This window comes from Pleurodeles waltl, chromosome 12 (assembly GCF_031143425.1).
Source record: "Pleurodeles waltl isolate 20211129_DDA chromosome 12, aPleWal1.hap1.20221129, whole genome shotgun sequence".
In the NCBI taxonomy this organism is placed as follows: Eukaryota; Metazoa; Chordata; class Amphibia; order Caudata; family Salamandridae; genus Pleurodeles; species Pleurodeles waltl.
This window is the reverse complement of record NC_090451.1, coordinates 596,257,647-596,279,763: the sequence shown is the minus strand read 5'-3', so window position 1 is coordinate 596,279,763 and position 22,117 is coordinate 596,257,647. Positions and strand designations below refer to the sequence as shown.

The 22,117-nt window shown below is 46.9% G+C and overlaps 1 protein-coding gene across 1 annotated transcript in view; it reads left to right on the top strand.

Annotated features, from left to right (window-relative positions):
- LOC138268285 (Fc receptor-like protein 3) overlaps positions 1–22,117 on the top strand; it is a 494,378-nt gene that overhangs the window by 452,631 nt on the left and 19,630 nt on the right. The window contains exons 7-8 of the mRNA XM_069217783.1: positions 14,771–15,058; positions 16,659–16,961. Coding sequence (XP_069073884.1) covers positions 14,771–15,058; positions 16,659–16,961 — 591 coding nt within the window. The remainder of the gene's footprint in view (positions 1–14,770; positions 15,059–16,658; positions 16,962–22,117) is intronic.

Sequence of the window (22,117 nt, the reverse complement as noted above, 5' to 3'; positions counted from 1 at the left end):
CAGCTATTCTACCGGGCTACAAGATCTCCTGCTATGACAGAACAAACAAGCCAGGAGGAGGACTCAACGTCATCCACAAGGACTCCATTACCTGCACCACCTCCACTGACAAGAACACAGCCTTCATAAAACATATGCACTTCCAACTGCAGACTGGCAACCAACTTCACCATCAAAGGCAAACTTGACTACCGACCACCCGGACCATGCCACACCTTCAGCAATCTCCTCATAGATTTTATCTCTTCCATCGCCATCAGATCGAACAACTTCATCTTAATCTTAATCGATGACCTCAATTTCCATCTTGACAACCGGAAAGATCTTAGCTCCACTGTTCTACTCTGGAACCTCAAGATCCTGGGACTCACCGTGATCGTCCAAGGTCCTATCCACAATGCAGGACAGACTCTCAACCCATCTTCACAGCCAGCAACAAGGTCAGGTTCAGCCATCTCACTCTGCTCACCTGGACAGACTACTCCTGCTTCTTCATCCTACGTATGTTCTGCAAACGTTTCCGATAGCTCCTCGCTGGCACCAAACACACGGTCACCCAGGCCTTCGTCACCAGCAGACTGGATTATGGCAATGCACTCTACACAGAGATTACAAAACAACTCATATAAAGACTTCAGACCACCCAGAATGCCACCGCCAGACTCATCCTCAATGTCCCACCCAGCGCACACACTCCCCACCCCAGAGAGCCACACTGGCTTCCAATTCAGAAGCTATGTCAATTCAAACTGCTCACCCATGCATATAAAGCCCTGCACAACATGGGAGCCATCCACCTCAACCACCACCTAAACTTCTACAAACCTCCTAGGCAACTAAGCTCAGCCACACTCCATCTCATGCAAATACCCAGTTTCCGCAGGGGAAGATCAGGAGGACACTCCTTCTCCTACATTGCTGCCAGATTTTAGAACTACCTTTCACACCTCATCAGGACTTACCCATCCCTACGAAGGTCTACTATGCTACATTGCCGAGAGGGTGGCGCGGAGACCCGCATGCCAACTGACGCCTGCAACGACAGTGCCAGTCACAACCTTGGCCAGCGTGTGAGTAGGCCCCTGCCCCACCCAAAGCAAGACGAGGGGCACCCGCCCCCCGCCTGACTGGAAGAAGCACGTAGTGTGCACATTTCAGGTGCCTGACACCGGCTCCAGAAGAGGTGAGGGCCCTCCCCAGGACAGCAGCGGCAGGGTGGCACAAGGCACAGCTGATTAAAAGCAGGCCAAGAGGAGAAAACGGCCGTGCAGTCAACAGAAAAGCCCAGCTACGACATTGAGCTGATGACAAGTGGGCTGGCTCAAAAAAAAAAAGAGAGAGGAAAAGGAAAATAAATAAAAAAAAAATTAAAAAAAAATTAAAGAACCGTTAACAAAGACAAGGGTTACACTTGCAGTAAAGTAAATGAATGGGGGAGATAAGAGGCAGGACAAATAAAACATATAAGCCATGTAAGTGAGAACATTGGGATAACAGACATATTTCACAAAAAGTGTACGGAGACACACAGCAGCATAAGTTTGTCCCAGCAAAATCCCGACAAACAGCCCCCACCACCAGCAGGTGGGGCCCACTTGTCAGTAGAAGTGTTGCCCCCGTCAGTCAGTTAGTGAACCCCGCCATGGTGGCGCCATTGGCTTAGCAGACTAGACAATTACTTCTGCACCACGAGAGAAACAGACTGTGCGAAGGTCTCTCATGCTACACATGGGTGGTGATGAGCTGTACGACTCTTCAGCACGCTCCCGAACATGGGGGCAGCCAACAACTTTGATGCGTCGGTGGCCGCCCTGAACCTATACTTAATTCCCAGCTCAACCCTGATTATGAGAGATCCAAGCTGCACCAGACACAACAAGTCAGTGGACATGTTTTATGACAGACTCTGAAAGTTGTCGAGCACCTGCGTAGGCCTCAACCAGCACGAAGAGATCAGGGTACAAATTATCCAAGCGTGCCGCTCAAACATGCTGGGGAAGTCATACTAAGGCGGTTTGGCATCACATTAGATGAGATTCTGATCCTGGCACGGTCACACAAACTCTCAGCTATCAGGGCAGACGACATGGCAGCTGCCAGGGAACAGTACCTGACTGCGTCCAGTGCAGCGCAGCTAATGGTTGTGAAACAGGAACAGGTTGATACCCTGCAAACGTGCCAATATCCCCAATGACCACCTCGAAGCCAGGTGAAAGGGACTGCAGCAACTATGGGATGGAACACAGGGTGCCGGGTGTGTGCCCAACGAAGAGGAAGAGCTGCAACAAGTGCGGCAAGGCAGACCACTTTGCGAAAGCATGTAGAGGTGGGAGACTCAAACAGAAGTTTGCACCGAAGAGGATATCAGTTGTGATACACCTAGTGCCGGCAGAGTGCATGAGCCTGGATGGTGGCGCAAGGAGGGCAAGCGACACTGGTTATGATGAAGACGAGGAAGAAGACGTCTTTGTAATCTCATTTTCAGGAGGATGGCAGCAGAAGAGGCGTTCACCATCCATGTGCACCGTTGACATTAATGTCCTTCAGCAGCGGCGCTGATCAACACCGGTGCGTCGGTCAATGTGATGGGCATTGCCTTGTTCAAACAACTAACACCATGGCCGGCGTTGGCACCTTGCAACACAAAAATATATACATATGATGGACGCGACCCTCTGCCCCTAAGAGGAGCCACCATGGCTGAGCCACTGTGTCAACTCACAAGGACCAATGCTAAGTGATACTGGGGCTTTGAGGCAAGTGATGCCTTCCAAGCCATAAAGGAGGTGCTGTTGGACAAGGTCACCACGGCTTATTTCCACCCGCAGAACAGGACTGAGGTGGTGGTGGATACTAGCCCGGTACGGCTTGGCGCAGTTGTGCTCCAGAAACAGAGGATCAGGAATGAGTGCCAGTGGCTTGCGCAAGCTGGGCTTTGTCTGCTGTAAAGGCCCAGTATGCGCAGATCGAGAGGGATGTGCTGGCCATTCATTGTGCCTGTCACCATTTTCATCTCTATGTATAGAGATATGTATAGGGACGTGAGATTCAGGTTGTCATTGACCACAAACCTGTCATCTCGCTGTTCGCGGGTCGACATGGCTGGTCCCGCCCAGGATAGAAGGATGGGCTGTCATGCTTCAGCCCTATAGATTCAAAGTCATTTACCGCCCTGGGATGAACAACCCGGCAGATTTCCTGTCAAAACACCCCGCCATGCCTCTACCCGGAGATCTACTGGAGGAAGAAGGTGAAGGGATGGAAAGCTTTGTGAGGATGGTGGTGCAGGCGACTTGTCCAGTAGCTCTCAACCTGCCGGAGATAGCTGACGCCTCACTCAAAGACCCGGTCGTGTGCTGGGTGAAGGAAGCACTGACCCTGCGAGAATGGAAACGATTCCTAGATGGCACCAGGCTCATGGAGCCCGAGGAACGTGCAGTCATGCAGGTGGTGTGGAAGGTGAGGAATGAGTTGTCAGTGGGGAGTGATCGCATACTGCTGCGGGCCAGAAGATGGTGATTCCCCGCTGTCTTTGGGATCGTGTGATCGAGCTGGCCCATCGGGGTCACCATGGGGTTGCCAAGGCGAAGGCTCATCTTCGGAGCAAAGTGTGGTTCCCGGGCATGGACACCCTCGTGGAAGACCGAGTAAGGAGGTGCCACCCCTGTGCAATTACTGCCATCAACCAGCCCACAGTACCGTGATCACGGAAGAACCCAGCGTGAGACCATGGTCCAAGGTCAGCATGAACTTTGGCAGTTTCCCAGACAGAAGGCTGACGTTGGTTCTGTTGGACTCTCACTTGCGGTTTCCGATAGTAGAGCTGGTGGCATCGACAGCCTTTGAAAATGTTAAACCTGTGCTGGAAAATACATTAACCCTCTTTGCCCTCTCTGAGGAGCTGAGGACCAGTAATGGCCCCCTGTTTCATTTGAAAGAGCTCCGTGACTATATCGACAAACAGGCGGTACGTCACCGCCGGATCACCCCACACTGTCCGCAGGCCAACGGGGATGTCAAAAGATTTATGCGAACCTTGAACAGGGCCCTCCGGATTGGAATGGGACAAGGTGTGGAACTCGAGAGATTCATGCACCAGTTTCTGCGAGCATATAGGAAGACTCCCATTGCACCACCGGATGTGCGCCTGCGGCGTCGATGTTCCGGCAACCCCAGCAGGATTGTATTCCTGCGGATTCCCAGTGGGTACCGGATGAGCTAGATCAGGAAAGGGCTCAGGTAAAACGCAGGAGAACCAATCTGAAGGCCAGTGCTCGGAGGAGGACCCAGCTCCCTGATCTCTGAGTTGCCGACACTGTGGTCGTCAAGGACAGACACCCGGGATGGAAATTCAGGACCTGTATGAATCTGAATTGTGGAAAGTGGTGGCAGTCAGAGGAACGATGGTGACAGCACAGAGGAGAGAACAACGAGTCACCTGCAACATATCCTGTTTCAAACAAGTGGAGCCTTCGAGTTTTGGTGCCAGCGATGAATCGGAGGATGGAGGAGGAGACGGAGAGATGATGGATGACGCTGATCTGGCGAATCAACAGATGTCAAGCTGTACTGTTAAGCCTCCAAGGAAGCGGAAGGGCTGATAAACCTGTAGGCTGGAGTGAGAGGTATCTCTTGTGGCTCAATCCACCTCTCAGCCAGCAACTGCAAGACTTTGCAGGTCATTATTAACACGGCGGGGAATGTGGTCTAAACATAGACCGCTAGCCCCCTTGAGACCCTGCCAGCCATATAAACAACATTCCACTGGGCCGGTGGGCGGAAACAGTCAGCCCAGTGGAATGCTGGGCCAGGACATTGCCGAAGGCTCCACATGTAGCCATTGTCAATCCCGCAGTGCGGTGGGTGAAGCAGCACCCAGCGCACAGATCACTGCCCGTAAATCGAGCAGTGACCTGCGCGACGTGGCTGTGCACGGGGGCCCCGGAGCACCCCTTCCGCCAGCCTTTCCTTGGCAGGGAAAACCACCAGGGAAAGGCTGGAGGAACAAGGGTTCTCTGTCCGGAAGGCAGCGCTGCTTGCAATCTGCCATCGTCAGGCTGCCTGTCAGCGGAAGCCTGTCGGTGGCGGAGGGCCGTCTGGGGCGGTCTTCCCTTGTTGTTTATATGGCGGTCCAGACCGCCATGCTGGTGGCGGGTATTCCCTCCGCCGCTGCCGGCATGGCGGTCTGGACCGCCATGTTCATAATGATGCCCTTTGTGTGTTAGCACACCTGTTGCTAGGTCATGCCTTAATGGTTCAGTGTTTGGAGTATCTGTCCCTTTTCTCTCTCTCTTTTCTATACCCATCTTTTGTTTATTATTTCGTTCTCTTTCGTTTCTGGTCATCTGTTTCTTTTGGCTGCCTGCCCCCTGCCCATTTTGGACTATGGTCCCCCCGAAGTATTGTCTGTTTGAATAAAAACTGGGAGGGATGTAGAAAGCCACCCGAGCTCTCTCAAACAATGTTGCTAAAGAGAGACGTGAGGGCGGTCAATGCACGGGAGTAGATAAATAAAGGGTGCGCTGCAGGTTACCCAGTTGTGCATTGTATCAGACCAAGGTGTGCGAGCATTCTGCAGCGTGCGTAGGCCCTCGTCCCGGGCCACGCTAGTCTCAACATCCTGTGATTCTAGGCAAATTACTTAATCTCCCTTTGGCAACCTAAAATAGATGTGTCCTTGTGTAATGAAACTGGTGTGCAGGTAAAGCGCTCCAATACCTGCGGGTCGAGTTCGCGCTGTATAAAACTGTCAAATTAAAAAATGATGAGTGTGCTTGGACGGACTGCCTTCAGACATACTGAAAAAGGCTTCTGTGAGTCTAAGACCATTTACTTATACAGTTTAAGTCTCGTTTCCAGAGATCATGTTGTGCCTTCTTTTACATTCTAGTTTCTGTCTTTTATATTACGGTCTCATGCGGAAAACTGGCCGCTGTAATGATTTTCGAAGCTCCGGTCAAAATTAAAGGTTATCATTTGGGTGTCATTTGTTGCAGTCTACTGCCCTCTCTCAAAAGCAGTTGTCTCTCGTGACATTGGTATATCCGACCAGATCTAGGCGACCTTATGGAGACGGGATTTGTTCAAAATTATGTGCATTCTGGGTTGCCAGGTCCCTTGAAATTCCAAGTCCGCAACAGCCTCTTTCTATCTACTAAAACATGCATTTAAAGATGCACTTGTTTAATTATTTAATTATTATGATACAGGCTTCAAACTTAGTGATGCCCAGGCCCGTTTGAAATAATATGCTCAGGCTACCCAAAATGAAATATTTTGTCACATATCCTGTTTAAAATCTTAAATTTTGTGAGTGAGCAAGCTAGAACATTGCAGTGGTGTTTGTGAGCATATTCTCATGCAAATGCGGATAAAACTAACATTCAGCAGTACTTTTAATTAATTGTCTAAGTGCCCAGTATTAGGCCTCAGTTTTATGGGGCCTGCGTCTTGCGAGCCTATATGCTGTAAATAAAGTGACACCGACACCAGTAATAAATTATGGGCATGAAAGATACTGAGGTTTCTTCATAACCTCTCACAAAGCCTGGCCAGAGGATCCATGCAGCGTATATCTGGGTCACCCCAAGCATCCTTAACAGTCTGGTAGGCTCCCTACATTCCTCCCACACTTGGTATCAACGTTTCTCTTTGTTGACTTTGAATTACGCTCACGTAGTCTCTGAGTCTTTGGCTCGGTGAAGGTTTGGGTCTCCGGCCGAATCGGGACGATGAGATCTCATCGTTATCTTCCCTTCTTGCATTCCCCCTTGACTGCTCTCACGCCTGGGTTCTCTTTCCTGGCTTTGATGTGGACTGTTGCTCATTGGGGTCAGGCAGGATTCCTTGCGTCTTTTGGTGAAGCTGTCGATCGTCTCAGTCAGTTCAGTTTCTTCTAGTGCTAGTGTGGCAGGAGTCAGGTTTTTTCAGAACCATGATACGTTTCCTGTAACAGTCTCTGGGTCTTTGTGAGCTGTCACCATCACTCCTTCCACGCTGACAACCTTCCAGACTCTGGGCTCGTAAGGTGTCTGGAATTTCCAGCCTGGTCTTTTGTCTCTCAGCATTACTTCATAGCCAGGTGTGATGCTTCAGACTTTGCACGTCTCCCTTCACTTCCATGGATAGTGTTCCGTTGATGCCTGTTTTTGTGTTCTCTGTGGATCATATGATGGTGGGTTCCATTCAGGATGTGTTGGGATCAAGTCCCACTTGTTCCCTTTTAGCATCATGGCTCACAGGGTTAGCTGAGTGGTGCAGTGTTGCATTCCTCAATACTCCTTCAAGAACCGGTGGACACTGAGTTCTGTGTCTGTTTTTTTTACAGGGCTTCTATCCTCAGGGCTTTGTTAAGGGTGCGCATTTAGCAATCTGCATCCCCATTTGCCTGTGGCCATTGGGGTGTGATGCAATGGTAACGGACCCCATGAGTTATAGGAATCCTTTGAACTCAGTCCTTTGGAATGGAGACCAAATGCCAGTTTTCAGTTCGTCTTGTACTCTAAATAGTGCAGCTATCTTTTCCAGAGTGGGAGCCTCATTGACAAATGCTGTCGAGTCCATAACGTCAACTACGGAGTATTTGGAGTACCCATCAACCAGGACCATTGTTATCCTTCCATCCAGAAGTCTAACAAAATCCATGCTTACTTTGAACCATGGGGCAGTGCACAGCTCTTCTATGATGATGGGAGCGGGCACCTTCTGGCTGCTTGTAAGCTGGCAGGCAGGGCAATGCTGTATGAGCTAATTCACAATTGCTTTGTGGTTTGGGAACCAATCTTTGGCTCTCAGATGTGATTTTGTTTTTGCCGAACCTATGTGACCACCATGTGCCAGGGATGTTACACAGTGTTGCAGGCTCCCGGGGATCACTAATCAAGGCCCAGTAGTATAATGCCTTCCGGGGAGGCACTGAGTTCATCAGGGATGCTCCACACTTGTCTCCACTCCTTGTAAATTGCTGAGGAAGTTCTGCCAAGACCCTAGATGAGGGCATCCATGATTCTTGTTAGTAGGTTGTTGCTCTTGGTGGCTTCCAGGATCTCACTGAGGTTCATTGCTCGCAGACATGCCCCTTGTGGACATAGTCGACACATGCCTTGGCTTCCCCTTCAGTTTTCTTGGTGTCATCAGCTGGGTGGCGTGATAGGAAATTTGTGGAGTTCTTGGCACACCGCTTATATATGATGCTGAAACTTTAGTGCTGAAGTTGCATAGCCCAGCAATCTATCTGGGGTGGGGCATGTTGAGCCGTCCCTTTGAATAACAGGATGAGTGGTGATGATCAGTCACTACTGTGAAAGATCTCCCGCAGAGGTATAAATGAAAATGGGTGCATACCCACTTGATTGCTAAGGCCTCTCTTTACACCTGGGCGTATCTGGTCTCTGTTGGGAAGAGTGCTCAGCTGGCAAATGCTAGCGGTGCCCTCTTGCCGGATTCTGCCTCCTATGTTAGCATTGCGCTTACTTCCACTTGGCTAGCATCTACCAGCAGCTCAATCCATCAGGTGAGGTCAAAGTATGCCACTGTGGTTTCGCTCAAAAGGGCTGTCTTGTCTTTCTGAAATGCTTGACCTTCTGGTTGTTCCCACCTCGATGTGGTGTCCACTTTTGTTAATATCCTCAGAGGCTCTGTGATGGTGGCTAAGTTAGGGATGAAGCAGCTGCAGTATGTGGCCATTCCCAGGAAGCTGTGGATTTCCAACACTGTGGTGGGTGCTGGGCCTTGCTTAATGGCCTGTGATTTTCTCCAGTCTACTTGAACACCCTCCTGGTTGAATATGCAGAGTTTTGAAAGAAAGAGCACTAGTCCTTGAGCAGCATGACTCCATATTCCCAGAGGCATTTCAGTGTAGCCTTCAGGTGTGTCTGGTGTTCTTCTGCTGTGTTTGAGAATATTAAAATATCATCACTTATATTCATAGCTCCCTGTAGTCCTTAGAGGGTTTCCTTGATGGCTGCCTGGAATACTTCTGCGGCGGAAGAAATCCTGAAATTGAACCTTTTGTATCTCTGGAGTCCTAGGTGGGTCGAAAACATTGTTATGTAGTGCCTTTCTTTTGCCAAGAGCAGCTGGTGGTAGCCCAAGTTTAGGGCTAACTTGGAGAACCTCTTTGATCCATTAAGGTCTGCTATAATGTCACCCATGGTTGAGGTCCGGTGTCTTTCTCTTTTTATTGCTTTGTTGGGAAGCCTTCTATCTATGCATAGGCGCACCTTTCCAGGCTGCATTGGCTTCTTGGCGATGACCATTGGGGAGACCCATGCTGCGTACCCGGTCACCTTCTCGTTCTCTCCTAGGTCTTCCAGTCTCTTAAACTCCTTCTCCACTACGGGTCTGAGATAGAAAGCCCCTTGCCTTTGGCAGAGGACCACAGGTTTGACTGTCTTGTCGATGTGCAATTCAACTGAAGGGGCATTGAGGTACACTAGCCCTTCGAAGGGACCTTGGAATTGTATTAATTCATCCATCTGATTGGATTTGACGTTGCAGGCAAATTATACTAGCCTCAGATCTTCGGCTGCATAACTTCCCAGCAAGGAAGTAGCTTCTTTGTCGACCACATGGAAGGTCGTCTGTATCTCCTGGCCGTTCGATTTGATGCATACTGTCTTGCGGCCTTTCAGTGGCAGAGGCATTTGGCTGCCGTAAGTAAAGATTTTTGTGCGAGTTGGTGATAGTGGCAATTTGAGCTTGAGGCGGTGGTATTGTTGGATGCCCATTGTTAGAAATGGGGTCTTTGGTTGGCAGTCAGGTTACTCCCGACCAAGGAAGGACCCTCACTCTAGTCAGGGTAAAGGAGAACCACCCTTGGTTAACCCCCACTCACCCCCTTGGTAGCTTGGCACAAGCAGGCAGGCTTAACGTCCGAGTCTAGGTGTAAAGTATTGGTACCAACACACACAGTAACTTCAGTGAAAACACTACAAAATGACACAACACAGGTTTAGAAAAATAGGTAATATTTATCTAAACAAAACAAGACCAAAATGACAAAAATCCACCATACACAAGTCAAGTTATGAATTAAAAAGCAAGAAAGAGTCTTAAATCCTTAGAAAACAGTGCTAATGCTGTTAGCATGAAAAAGTACCTGGGTTGCGTCAAAATAACACAGCATGGGCGAGTGTGCGTTGGAAAAGGCCAGCGATGCGTCGATTTCTCACTCGCAAGCAAGACCGTGCGTCGTTCCTCCCCCGATCGGGTCGGCATGCGTCATTTTTCCTCTTTGCAGGAGAGCGATGCGTCGATCTGGACAAGAACCTCACGTCCGGGCAGGCTTTGCGTCGTTTTTCCGCGCCCAACGAGGTTTGCGTCGAAAATCCTATGTGGTTGCGACGTTATCAGTCTCCGTTAGCGGGTGTTGCGTGTCATTTCTCCAGCCGTGTGCGTCGATCTTCCAGCCGCGATGCAGGTGGAGTGTTGATTTCAGCTGTGAGGCCGGCGGTGCATTGTTTCTCAGCAACGTCAAGGAACTTGACAGGGTACCACTTGGCAGGGCAGGAGTCTCAGCAGAGAGTCCAGGTGCTGGCAGGGGAAGTATTTGATGACCCTGAGACTTCAACAACAGGAGGCAAGCTCTGGACAAGCCCTTGGAGATTTCTTCACAAGCAGGAATGCACAACAAACTCCAGTCTTTGTCCCCTTGCACAGGCAGGAGCAGTAACTTCAGGATAGCTCCACAAAGCACAGTCACAGGCAGGGCAGCACTTCTCCTCAGCTCTTCAGCTCTTCTCCAGGCAGAGGTTCCTCTTGATTTCCAGAAGTGATCTACTTTTTCAGGGGTTTTGGTGCTCTTCTTATACCCATTTTGGCCTTTAAAGTATGCCTACTTCAAAGGAATGTCTCTCTTGTTCGTGAGATCCTGCCTTGCCCAGGCCAGGCCCCAACACACACCAGGTGTTTGGAGGCTGCATTGTGTGAGGGAAGGCACAGTCCTTTCAGGTATAAGTGACCACTCCTACCCTCCCTCCTCGCATAGGTGGCTCATCAGGATGTGCAGGTTATACCCCAGCTCCCTTTGTGTCACTGTCTAAAGAGAGGTGCAAACAGCCAACTGTCAAACAAACCCAGACAGGGAATCCACAAACAGGTAGAGTCACTGAATGGTCTAAGCAAGAAAATGCCTACTTTCTAAGAGTGGCATTTCCAAACAGACAATCTCAAAACCAACTTTACTAAAATATGTATTTTTAAATTGTGAGTTCAGAGAGCCCAAACTCCACATGTCTATATGCTCCCAAAAGGAATCTACACTTTAATCATATTTAAAGGTAGCCCTCATGTTAACCTATAAGAGCGATAGGCCTTGCAACAGTGAAAAACGTATTTGGCAGTATTTCACTGACAGGACATATAAAACACATTAGTATATGTCCTACTTTAAACATACACTGCACCCTGCCCATGGGGATACCTAGGGCCTACCTTAGGGGTATCTTACATGTAAGAAAAGGGAAGGTTTAGGCCTTGCAAGTGGCTACACTTGCGAAGTCGAACTGGCAGTTTAAAACTGCACACAGACACTGCAGTGGCAGGTCTGAGACATGATTACAGGGCTACTAATGTGGGTGGCACAACCAGTGCTGCAGGCCCACTAGTAGCATTTGATTTACAGGCCCTGGCCACCTCTAGTGCACTTTACTAGGGACTTACTAATAAATCAAATATGCCAATCATGGATAAACCAATCAACAATACAATTTACACAGAGAGCATATGCAATTTAGCGCTAGTTAGCAGTGGTAAAGTGCTCAGAGTTCAAAAAGCCAAGAAAAACAGGTAAAACAAAATAGGAGGCAGGAGGCAAAAAGATTGGGGATGACCCTGTGAAAGGAAAAAAGTCCAACACCCATTACATTGACTGATGCTCCTATGTCAATGAGGACTTTTGTTTCCAAACCAGTTACATCAATCAGACATGTCGGTTGTGGCCTTCAATGCTTTTGTAGCCGATAGATGAATGAAATGAGGAATACTGCTTTCTCGTCCTCGGCTGGTGATTCCATCTCGGGTTGTTGTTATCTCATTGAGTGTGTGGTTGCTCCTGTTGGTTGCGGCTCGCTCAGATATAGTTGACGAATGGCCTTAGTCAGCATCCGCCTCCCTCTTGCTACTCTTTCATTGCCCTCCTTAGCAGACGGACGCAAAATGATTTTATCTCCTGCAGTTGGAGCAAGTATGTTCTTGGGCTTGGCATTCGTTCTGGGGTGCTCTTCCCCGCCACATTGGTCAGAATGAGGTTTGGGGTGTGTTGGTGGTTGGTGGTTGGAATCTGAGGTCTGCTAGGTTTTCCTCTTCTGGTTATGGTGTCTGCGTGCTCCGTAGGCGTCTTTTCCGGTGTCTGCGTGCTGACTAAGTCCATCTCCAATGCTCTTGGTGTTGAGAGATAGTGTGACCTGGCCAAGACAAGAATGTTGTTGGGGCTTATGTTGGGTTGGTGTAAGATTAGGCCTCTCAACAATGTCTTACTGTGACAGCCTTGGATTAGTTGTGCTCTGATCACCTTGAGCTGATCATCTGCTGTGTATGTGCTCGAAAGCTCGTGTAGCCATGCGTAGAATGCGTCAATAGATTCCCTTACCTTCTGGCAGGCTTGATGCAGTTTGAATCGCTCAAAGCCAGGGTTCAGTTGGGGGTCAAAATGGGCATTGAGGGCTCTTACTGCTGCACCATGGTCAGTTGCGGCTCCAGTGTTGGGCAGATGATTGAATAATTTGTGGATCTCATATAGACATAATGAGGTAGTAGGGAGCATTTGACAGTTTCATCTGTTTCCCTGGTTGCTGCAAAGTAGTTGTCTAGCCTTTCAATTCATATGCGCCATCAGGGTGTGCTGTGGCTAGGTCTGCCAATGCACTAAATGGCTTATTACACCAACAAGCATGCGTTGGTGTGGGGCTCCGTTCTGCTTGCAGTGGAAGTGCCTTAGCATAGTTTGCCATTGTCACATGTATCGAGTGGGGGTGACTCCTGCTGGGTCACGATGCAGTCACATGGCATTGGATGTAATCCTCATCGTGGGTCAGCAGATGATCTGGTGGGGTGTGCCCTCCTCCTTACTTAGCCCTGCTATGAAGTTCTAGACTAATGTGCTTCTCTGCCTTTCAGGACAGCAGAATGCTTGAACACATAGTGCCAGATGTAGCAAAGGGTTTTTCCCATTCTGTGACAATGGGAAAATGTGTTCGTACATATGGCCCTAATGCTTTTGAATTGGTTTTGACAGTGCTTGTTGCTTTTTCTAGTTTAATGTTGTCTATCTGTGTCTGATAATTGTGGAGAGGGACAGGAGAAAAGCTCTGGGCACACTTGCCTTGTTTATTTGTCGTAGCTTTGGGTGTGCACTGGGCCTGCACTGCACACAGAACTGTGCTGTGCTGCGGTGGAGGCGTCTGACTGGAGAAGGGATGGGCTGCGCTGCTGTTGCGGTTGCACTGGGTTCTGACATGGCCTGTGGGTGCCAGGCGGAGTCTCCTGGGGTGATAGGCAGGACAGTAGGTGGTGGTGCTGAGGGGTGTCGGGTCCCTGACACTGCAGGAGGCAGGGCCAATGGACTACTAGTCCACAAGGGAGGATGTGGCACGAAGTGGTGAACAGGAGTTGTTTTTCCTGATAAGTGCTGGCATGCCTCATTGAAAGTGGCAGTGTCACGGCACTGAGTGGGGATGGAGCCAAATGTAACATGCCCTAGTGTTAGGCCTCAGCGTTAGGCGGCCTGCACCTTGTGAGCCTATGCTGCAAATAAAGAGACACCCACACCGTGATGAGTTATGGAGTGAAAGACCCAGAGTGGTTTATGACCCTTTTATTTATATCCTCTGGGCATGCTTGGCCAGAGGATGCATGCAGTGTACATCAGGGTCACCCCTGACATCCGTAACAGTCCGGGGGGGCTCAGTACAGTAGGAATGTGTATTTTGAAACTTTGGGTGCTTTCCCACAATCTCAAGAGAGATCAGATGCAGCTGAGAGGAGAAGAAGCGAATCTTGGCTGTTGGAATCTTGAAAGGGAAGTCGAAACTGAAGTGTGGCCTCACTAGTTCAGTATCCTTCTTCAACTTTTGATACAAAGGGCCTGATTTAAGAAAAGTGGTGCTGCACAGTGTGCAGCGCCACTTAGTGCTAATTTTCTTCTGCCCCTTCGTACCCCCCTAACGCCACCATAGGTGCACATTGTCTAAAATACGTTGCCCCATGGCAGTAGTTAGGGAACTAGCGTCAGAATTGTTAATGCTAGATCAGGGTTTTGCAGGATTAGTGTAAAAAATGTTGACACTAATCCTGCAAAGCCCATTGAGGCCCATTGTCAACTATGGTGTGCCTCCTTTTAATGCCTGGTTTGAGCAGGCGTTAAATGTGCTGAAAGAAATGACGCAAAGAAATCTCTTAGATTTCTTTGCACCATTTTTTCGGCCTCTCTAACAGGGGAATGCCCCCTTTGCATACATTATGCCTGGCACAGGGTTAATGTAGCGCAAAGGGTTACACAGTGGAGAATTTGCTTTCTTTGTGTCTGTAGTCCTGATTTTATGAAGGACCAAACTAAAGGACAAGTACCAGAATGAAAAGAAAAATGTGGACTGGATGAGCGGCTGACACAAGATCCTGGGAATGTGGGAGGGCTGGTGTGTGGAGCTGCTGAGTGGATAGCTGCCCAGTGTGAAGGTCACTTTTAACACCTCTTGAAATATTGTATTTGCTTTTTCTTTCTGTGAAGGACTGAAATTACAACCTTTCTAATGCCTCACTTGTTTCTTGACAGTTCCAGTATCTCAGCCGATGCTTACCTTTGGCTTGGATGGGGATCGTCATGTTTTGGGGGACACAGTGATGATTCATTGTGAGTCCAAGAGAGGAACACTCCCTATTGTTTATCAGTTCTACCATCAACAGAGAACATTGGGAAAGGTTTTCATTCATCAGAAGGAACCTGGAAGATTAAAAGTAACCTTGGCCTCAGCAGATGATTCTGGTGCTTATTCTTGTGATGCCTCCAATGATGTTTCAAGTGACGTCCAAAGGAGTGAAGAGCTTTTCCTTACAGTTGTAGGTAAGAAGCATTCTGTGGGGAGGTCACATGGATAGTCTTCTGGACCAGTACAGCACACACGTTATGAAACCAGAGGAATTTTGTACTAACAAAGCAGATCAGTCTTACTTTATCTTAAATAAAAAGATTATGGAATCGAGGTCACAGTCCTTTTAAACCCATTGCGCAGTTAACCCTGTTAGTGCTTTGTGTGGTCCCTGTCTCACTGACAGGACCCAAGAAAGTATTTCATCCAGTGTGTAATGATATCCCACAAAGGATGAGACATCTAATATTGTAATACAAATACATGTACTTCTGCTACTACTACCTTCCCTACTACTTTTGCTGCTGCTACAACTGCTTTTAATACCACTACTAATGTTAACAGTAACACATTGGTATTAACAATAATTTAATTCAACTAATAATAATAATAATGACTATAGCAAAATCACGAAGAAGATGAAGAGCAAAGTTACTAATATGACTGCTACTAGCAACAATGTAAATATCAACACTTCTGCCTAAACCTATTACCCCCTTTTGTACTAGTACCACTACTATTTCTGCTACAACTAATATTAATAACAAATACAATAATATAATAGTAGTTCTACTAATAAAATATGTATTTTCACGGTACCTTTTCATTAACTTCGAAATAGGGTGAATACATAGTATGAATTTTGCTTGTATTACCAATTACACCGTCTGGACCTGTCATCTACAGCAGGCGGTCCGCTGACAGATCATAGACTTCTAAAACCAGAGATCCAGGCAGAATACTATTGTACAACCTGTCAATCAACCTGGAGAAGGGAATATTAAAATATTCTGTAAATGCCCAGAGCAAGAGTCACTCAGATCATTGGGGTCTCTTCAGGTTTTTGAAATAGTCTTTCTATATTTCCCATCACTAGTCATCAAACATTATCGCAATGTCTACCGGTTAGCGAACTGTACTATTCTATGTCGGATTCACTAAGGAAACTCAGCAGAAGGTGCCAAAACAACGCCCGACTGTCCAATGCCTAAATCCCCATCAGTATTACTCTAGAAGTGTGGAAAACATTCCCCATTCCGCATTAAAGGCGAGAATGCTGGATGTTTACTTGACTCTGAATCTCAGCAAAGTAGGATTTTTCATCTAAAATGTACTTTCTCCATGCCTGACTTTTGCTGGCGTAAAATAAGGTAAAGTGCGTTTTCGGTACGCAAAATGTTATTGGTGGCCGCTACAACATTGTGCGTTACTTCTTAAGATTGGTGGGCGCTACATCATTGTGTACATCTTAAGATTTATATAAAACATAAAATCTCCCAAATATAACTTTTAGAAATATCAATTACGATCCTTAAAATATTTCATACATCCCAATAATCTACCTAATGCTAAAATTCTTTACTGTAGATTGATTCATTTTCTGTATCCTTGATATGCAGGAAAATGCCTCACTACTGAGCACCAAACGGAAATCGTTCAACAGTGCATGGAGTGTGCTCCTTGTGATATTTTAGAGCAAAGGTGACCACCTTGCTCATATCATTAGAGCAAATAGATGTCACCAAGTGCATACATTATTACCAATTAGCCTTCATGCATTGTTTACTTCTGCAGTGCCTGTATCTGGAGCCACACTGAAGATTGATAAGACAAGTCCTGAGGTCCCAGTTGATGAAAGTCTACGATTTACCTGTTCGCTGGCGTCTGGATCTTTACCAGAATTCCACTGGTTTCATGATGAGAAAGTGGTGGATGAGACCTCTGGAATTTACCTGCTTCCTGCTCCCGGGAATTCACTTTTTATTGAATCCATTCAGCCAGAACATGGAGGCAACTACCAATGTCATGCCACAAACATTCTCAATCAGAACAAGACACTCAATTCCACAAGCAACATCATCACTGTCAGTGTAGTAGGTAAAGTATGCACAAAGATTTGACATTTGTAACTCTTGATCTGTTTAATAATTGTCTTTGTTTGTAACCTCAATATAACTCACACTAGTTGACATTGACAAAAGTTGCCACGGACTTTTAGAACCTTTCTGAATAGGTGATGTTTTATTGTTTTCTGATCATTATCTGTCAGTACTATCACCTCCAGTTAGGTCAGAATTAAAATAAATAGTTACACATTTTTGCATTGATTTTACATTCAGTTATAACATATATAGCTAGCCTATAAGGAATATGAACATATTTACTTAAACATTCTACTTCTGTTTTCAAATCTAAGGGCCAGATGTATCATGAAGGCTTTATGCGATTCGGAAATAGCGATTTTTAAGAAATCGCAATTTCTGACTCACAACATGCCTGTTTCACATTTGCGAATCGGTAATAGCGATTTCTTAAAAATCGCAAATGCTATTACTGAATCGCAAATTGCGATACTGGCCCCATTCGCATCTATGGGCCTGTTGGCCCATATCTGCAAATTGTTTGCCTTTCCAAAATTGCGATTTCTTAACCAGAAATCGCAATTTTGGAAATGCAAAACCCCAGGGTGCTGGGGGCCTAAGGCCCCCTCTGCTGCACCCCAAAAATATTTTTTGAGACATGTAAGGAGCACACATGCCAAAAGGGCATGTGTGCTTTACATGTACATTTTAAAAATGCATTTAAAATGCATTTTTTACATTTTGCACATGGTTACCACCAGGTTCAACCTGGTGGTAAATAGCGATTCCTAAATGCCCAAATCGCATTTAGGAATGGCTTCATACATGTGCTAAGAAATTGCAAATAAGGAATCCTTATTTGCGATTTCTTGTTTAGAGAGTCCCAATATGCGACTCTCTAAACAGGGTCGCAATTTTAAGGAATCGCTATTTTAGCGATTCCTTAAAATTGCGTTCAGAATGTCTTTCATACATTCTGGACTGGCCTTTTGCATTCGAAAACGGGCATTCGCACCGTTTGCGAATGCAAAAAACCTTGATACATCTGGCCCTAAATCCCTGATTTGTTTACTTTTTAAAATGGTTCTGATGTCTGTTCAAACTTGTGTATTTTGTTTTATTTATCTTTTAAATATATATTACACACACATATTCACTGAAAAGGGGAGTTATATGTAATTAAGGTTGTTAAGATTTTAACTTACATTACAAAAAAATTGAAAAATAAACTGAAAAAACAAAGACGAAGTGAAGATACGTGTAGGTCTTTAATAATAAAAGACCTATGGTTTTAAAACAAAAAGAAAATGAAATTCACCAGTTATAAGTAACTGACATAAGTATAAACTGCACTGCCGTAGATTTCAGATGTCATCAGTGACGTAATATGTGCAGTCACAAGCAGTGCATCATAGTTGTGAAAGTTATACTATGGACAGTAGAGGAGACATTCATTGATGGTTTTGTAACATATAATGTTAGAGCCCTTCCACCAAACAATTCTGGAGAGGCGGTAGGAGGCATGATGATTTTGGTTAAAACTGATTTGGCTTGCATACACTACTCATTAAACATTGAGTCTCCTGATTTAATGGGTATAATACTTAGCTTCCCAACCGGGTTGAAACTGGTAGTGTTAAACATCTAGGCCAGGACTATGCCTGTTCACATTGACTCACCAACCGTGGTTCTGCTGGATGATTTAATTGCCCAGTTTGAGCAGAAAGCTAAAATACTGGAAGCTGTCGATTTCAACACCTTTCGAACTCTTACCCTGTATTGATTTAATAACAGAGAGAGAACATGAGCACTTAGGTATTTCCAGCATTATTGGTAAACTGCTCCGCCGCCCTTCTAATGTAGCATTAGAAATTTCTTCCATAATTGTGGGAAGGGGATTGAGTTCTTGTAATGGGAGGACTCGTTAAGACCTTAAGAGAACCTCCACTTTTAGGAGAGGGATCACACTTAGCGTTGTTGATTAAGTATTACTAGATGTCAGGTTGTGGTCGTAACTTCACGAAATGAAGGTAATAAATTGTGTGGATATTGACCATAATGCCTTCAATGGTATTCTGGCTGGGGATGATTTTAAGAGACCTACACATATACACCATACAGTGGTGCCTGGTCCAGTTGTAGCTAATAATCGTAAGAGGGTGTCCTGGCCTAGTGTTTTGGCTAAAGAACAACTTCATGCAGAGATTTTTTTATTGGTTTGTGCATTTTATGCCTAAATATGAAGATGCATCGGTAGAGGATGTACCTATATTTGACATTCATGCTGATTTATTTAAAGTCCTCCAGAGTATTTTCTGTGAGGAATATTATGGGAAATCAACAAACGCAGCTAAAGACCCCAGTTGATAATCTGCTGATTGTGAGAAGGCCAAGCGTGCATTTAAAAATGCTATTAGAAGTTGCATTGGTCAGAAAATCCGTGTAGCCTGCTCAAGGTATAAGTTGGCCATCATTCAGGCCAAACATGAGTGGGAAAATAAAAACTGGCAACAGTTGTATCAGGTGCTAAAAGCTGGTGATAGTAAAACTTTTTGGCATATTATTTCCCATGTGTCCACTTGCTATAAACATTCTAGGCGTTAGATAAATTTATGGAATTCACAGCGGTCAGGGGATTACAGCTGAACACGACCCAAACAAAGCTTATGGTCTCTGGTAAGAATGCTTCTAAAAGTCAAACCATCAGGGTTAGGACTGAGGTACTGGAGAGGGTCTAAGGCTTTGATTATCTGGGGGTGGCCCTGACTGGCAAACATAAATGGTGGTCTCAAATTAATAAAGACTGTCTGGTAATTTTGCATAGATCCAAAGTCATACTTCGCTTTCAAAAGAATACTTAGACTCGCTCTATTTGACCTGCCTTAAAGGCCTGTGGGACAAAGTCCAGAGTGCAGCTTTATACGGGGCTGAAATTTGGGGCTACGTTGATTCATATAGATTGCAGGTGGCTGAGAATAATTTCATCATGACATTGGTTTCTGTGCCAGATAATACTTCCCTAATTCCTCTTTATTTTGACTTGGGCTTAAGACAAGTAGTTGATCAAGCCCAACAGAAGCTCTTTATTTTGGATTTGGATTTGGTTGTTGTAGGAAAGTAGCCTCTTTCTAGCTTGGTTACCCCCACTTTTTGGCCTGTTTGTCAGTGTGTTCACTGGGATCCTGCTAACCAGGCCTTCAGTGATTATGCTATCTCTTTTAAATCTGGTTACTGGTAACATTTCATCCCACAATTGGCACACTGGTGCCCCACTGTAAGTCCCTACTATATAGCACCAAGGTACCCAGGGCATTGGGGTTCCAGGTGATCCCTATGGGCTGCAGCATATATTTTGTCACCCGTAGGGAGCCCAGGCAAAGGGTTCTGCAGTACTGCTATTGCAGCATGCGTGAAAAGCTGCAAGGACACTTTCACCGCACCAGGTCACTTATAAGTCTCCCCTATGGCAGGCCTTCTAGCCCAGGGAGCAGGGTGCAAAGTACCTGTGTGTGAGGGCACCCCTGCACTAGCAAAGGTGCCCCCACAAACTCCAGGCCCATTTTTCTGGACTTCGTGAGTGCGAGGACGCCACTTTACGCGTGTACTGGACATAGGTCAATACCTATATCCAGCTACATAATGGTAACTCCGAACATAGGCATGTTTGGTATCAAACATGTTGGAATAATACTCCAGTTCTTTTGCAAGCATTTGTAGTATGATTCCATGCACTCTCCGGGCTCCATAGAGGACCCCCAGTATTGCCATTACAGCAATCTGAGGTTTCCCAGCACCCCAAGCTGCTGCCACCTCACATATAGGTTTCTGCCCTCCTGTTGCTTGAGCAGCTCAAGCCCAGGAAGGCAGAACAAAGGATTTCCTTTGGAAATAGTCGTTACAGGCTTGGGAGGGGTAGCCTCCCCAAGCCACTGGTAATGCTTTGAAGGGCACATTTGGTGCCCTCCTTGCATAAACCAGTCTACACCGGTTGAGGGCCCCCCAGTCCCTGCTCTGGTGTGAAACTGGACAAAGGAAAGGGGAGTGACCACTCCTCTGGCAATCACCACCCCAGCCGTGGTGCTCAGAGCTTGTCCGTAGAGACCTTGGGTTTTGCCATCTTAGATTCAAGGTTTGCAGGGAACTCTGGGAGCATCTGAGTGGCCAGTGCAGGCAGGTGACGTCAGCGTCCCCTCCTGATAGGTGGTGACCCAGCTAGGTGACCAACACCCCTTTCAGGGCTATTTAAGGTCTCTCTCTTGGTTGGTTCCTCAGATTGAGTTTGCAAGACACCAGCAGATTCCTCTGCAACCTCCACTTCAACTTCTGACCAAAGAACTTGCATCTGGATACTCCAGGACCCGACAAGCTGCATCAAAGAAGTAAGACTCCTCCTGCAACATTGTAACCATGGCTCCTTCCAGCAACTGCAACGTTTCCCTGGTTGTGCATCCTCTGAGGACAGCCGCCTTCAACCTGCACCGGAAAGAAGAAGGAATCTCCCTTGGGGTGAAGGAGTCACTTCCCTGCATCTGCAGGCACCAACTGCAACAATTACTGGCTACGTAGATCCCCCCTCCTACTGAGATGTGTGGATCCTGCAACACAGGTGGTGGACTGAAGTGGTCCCAACGGTCCTCTCTTCCAGCTGTCCATCTTAGGTATAGGTAAGCCCTCGCCTGCCCACGCAGGACAGTGCCCCCATGCACCGCTTCATCTGCTGCTGCCAAGGCTTGTTGGCATCTTTTCCAAGGGATCTTCAGGCATCTTGAAGCCCTAGCCCCCAGCACTCCATCCTGTGTCGCACAGCTCCCTGAGTGGTTCTTTGGCACTGTGGGATCCTTTTTCGTAGTGCTGCGTGGGCTCCTTCTTCAACTTTCGTGTCCCCATCCTGTGGAATTCCTGTGTGTGCTGCCTGTGCCTCTGTGGGCTCTCTGTGTTGCTGAGGGCCCCCTCTGTCTCCCCTCCTGGGTAGAGTCCACCTGGCCCTTCCTGGTCTGCGGCAAATCCACTTTCCGCTAACCGAGAGTTTTGTGTGTGCCAAGGCTTGATGGTGGAATCCCAAAGACACCAACCCGACTGCAATCCTCCTTCTGGCGTGGGACATCACCTGCATCATCCAGGAACTTGACTCTGCCTTCTTGGGTGCAGTGCTGACCCTCCCTTATCACCGTC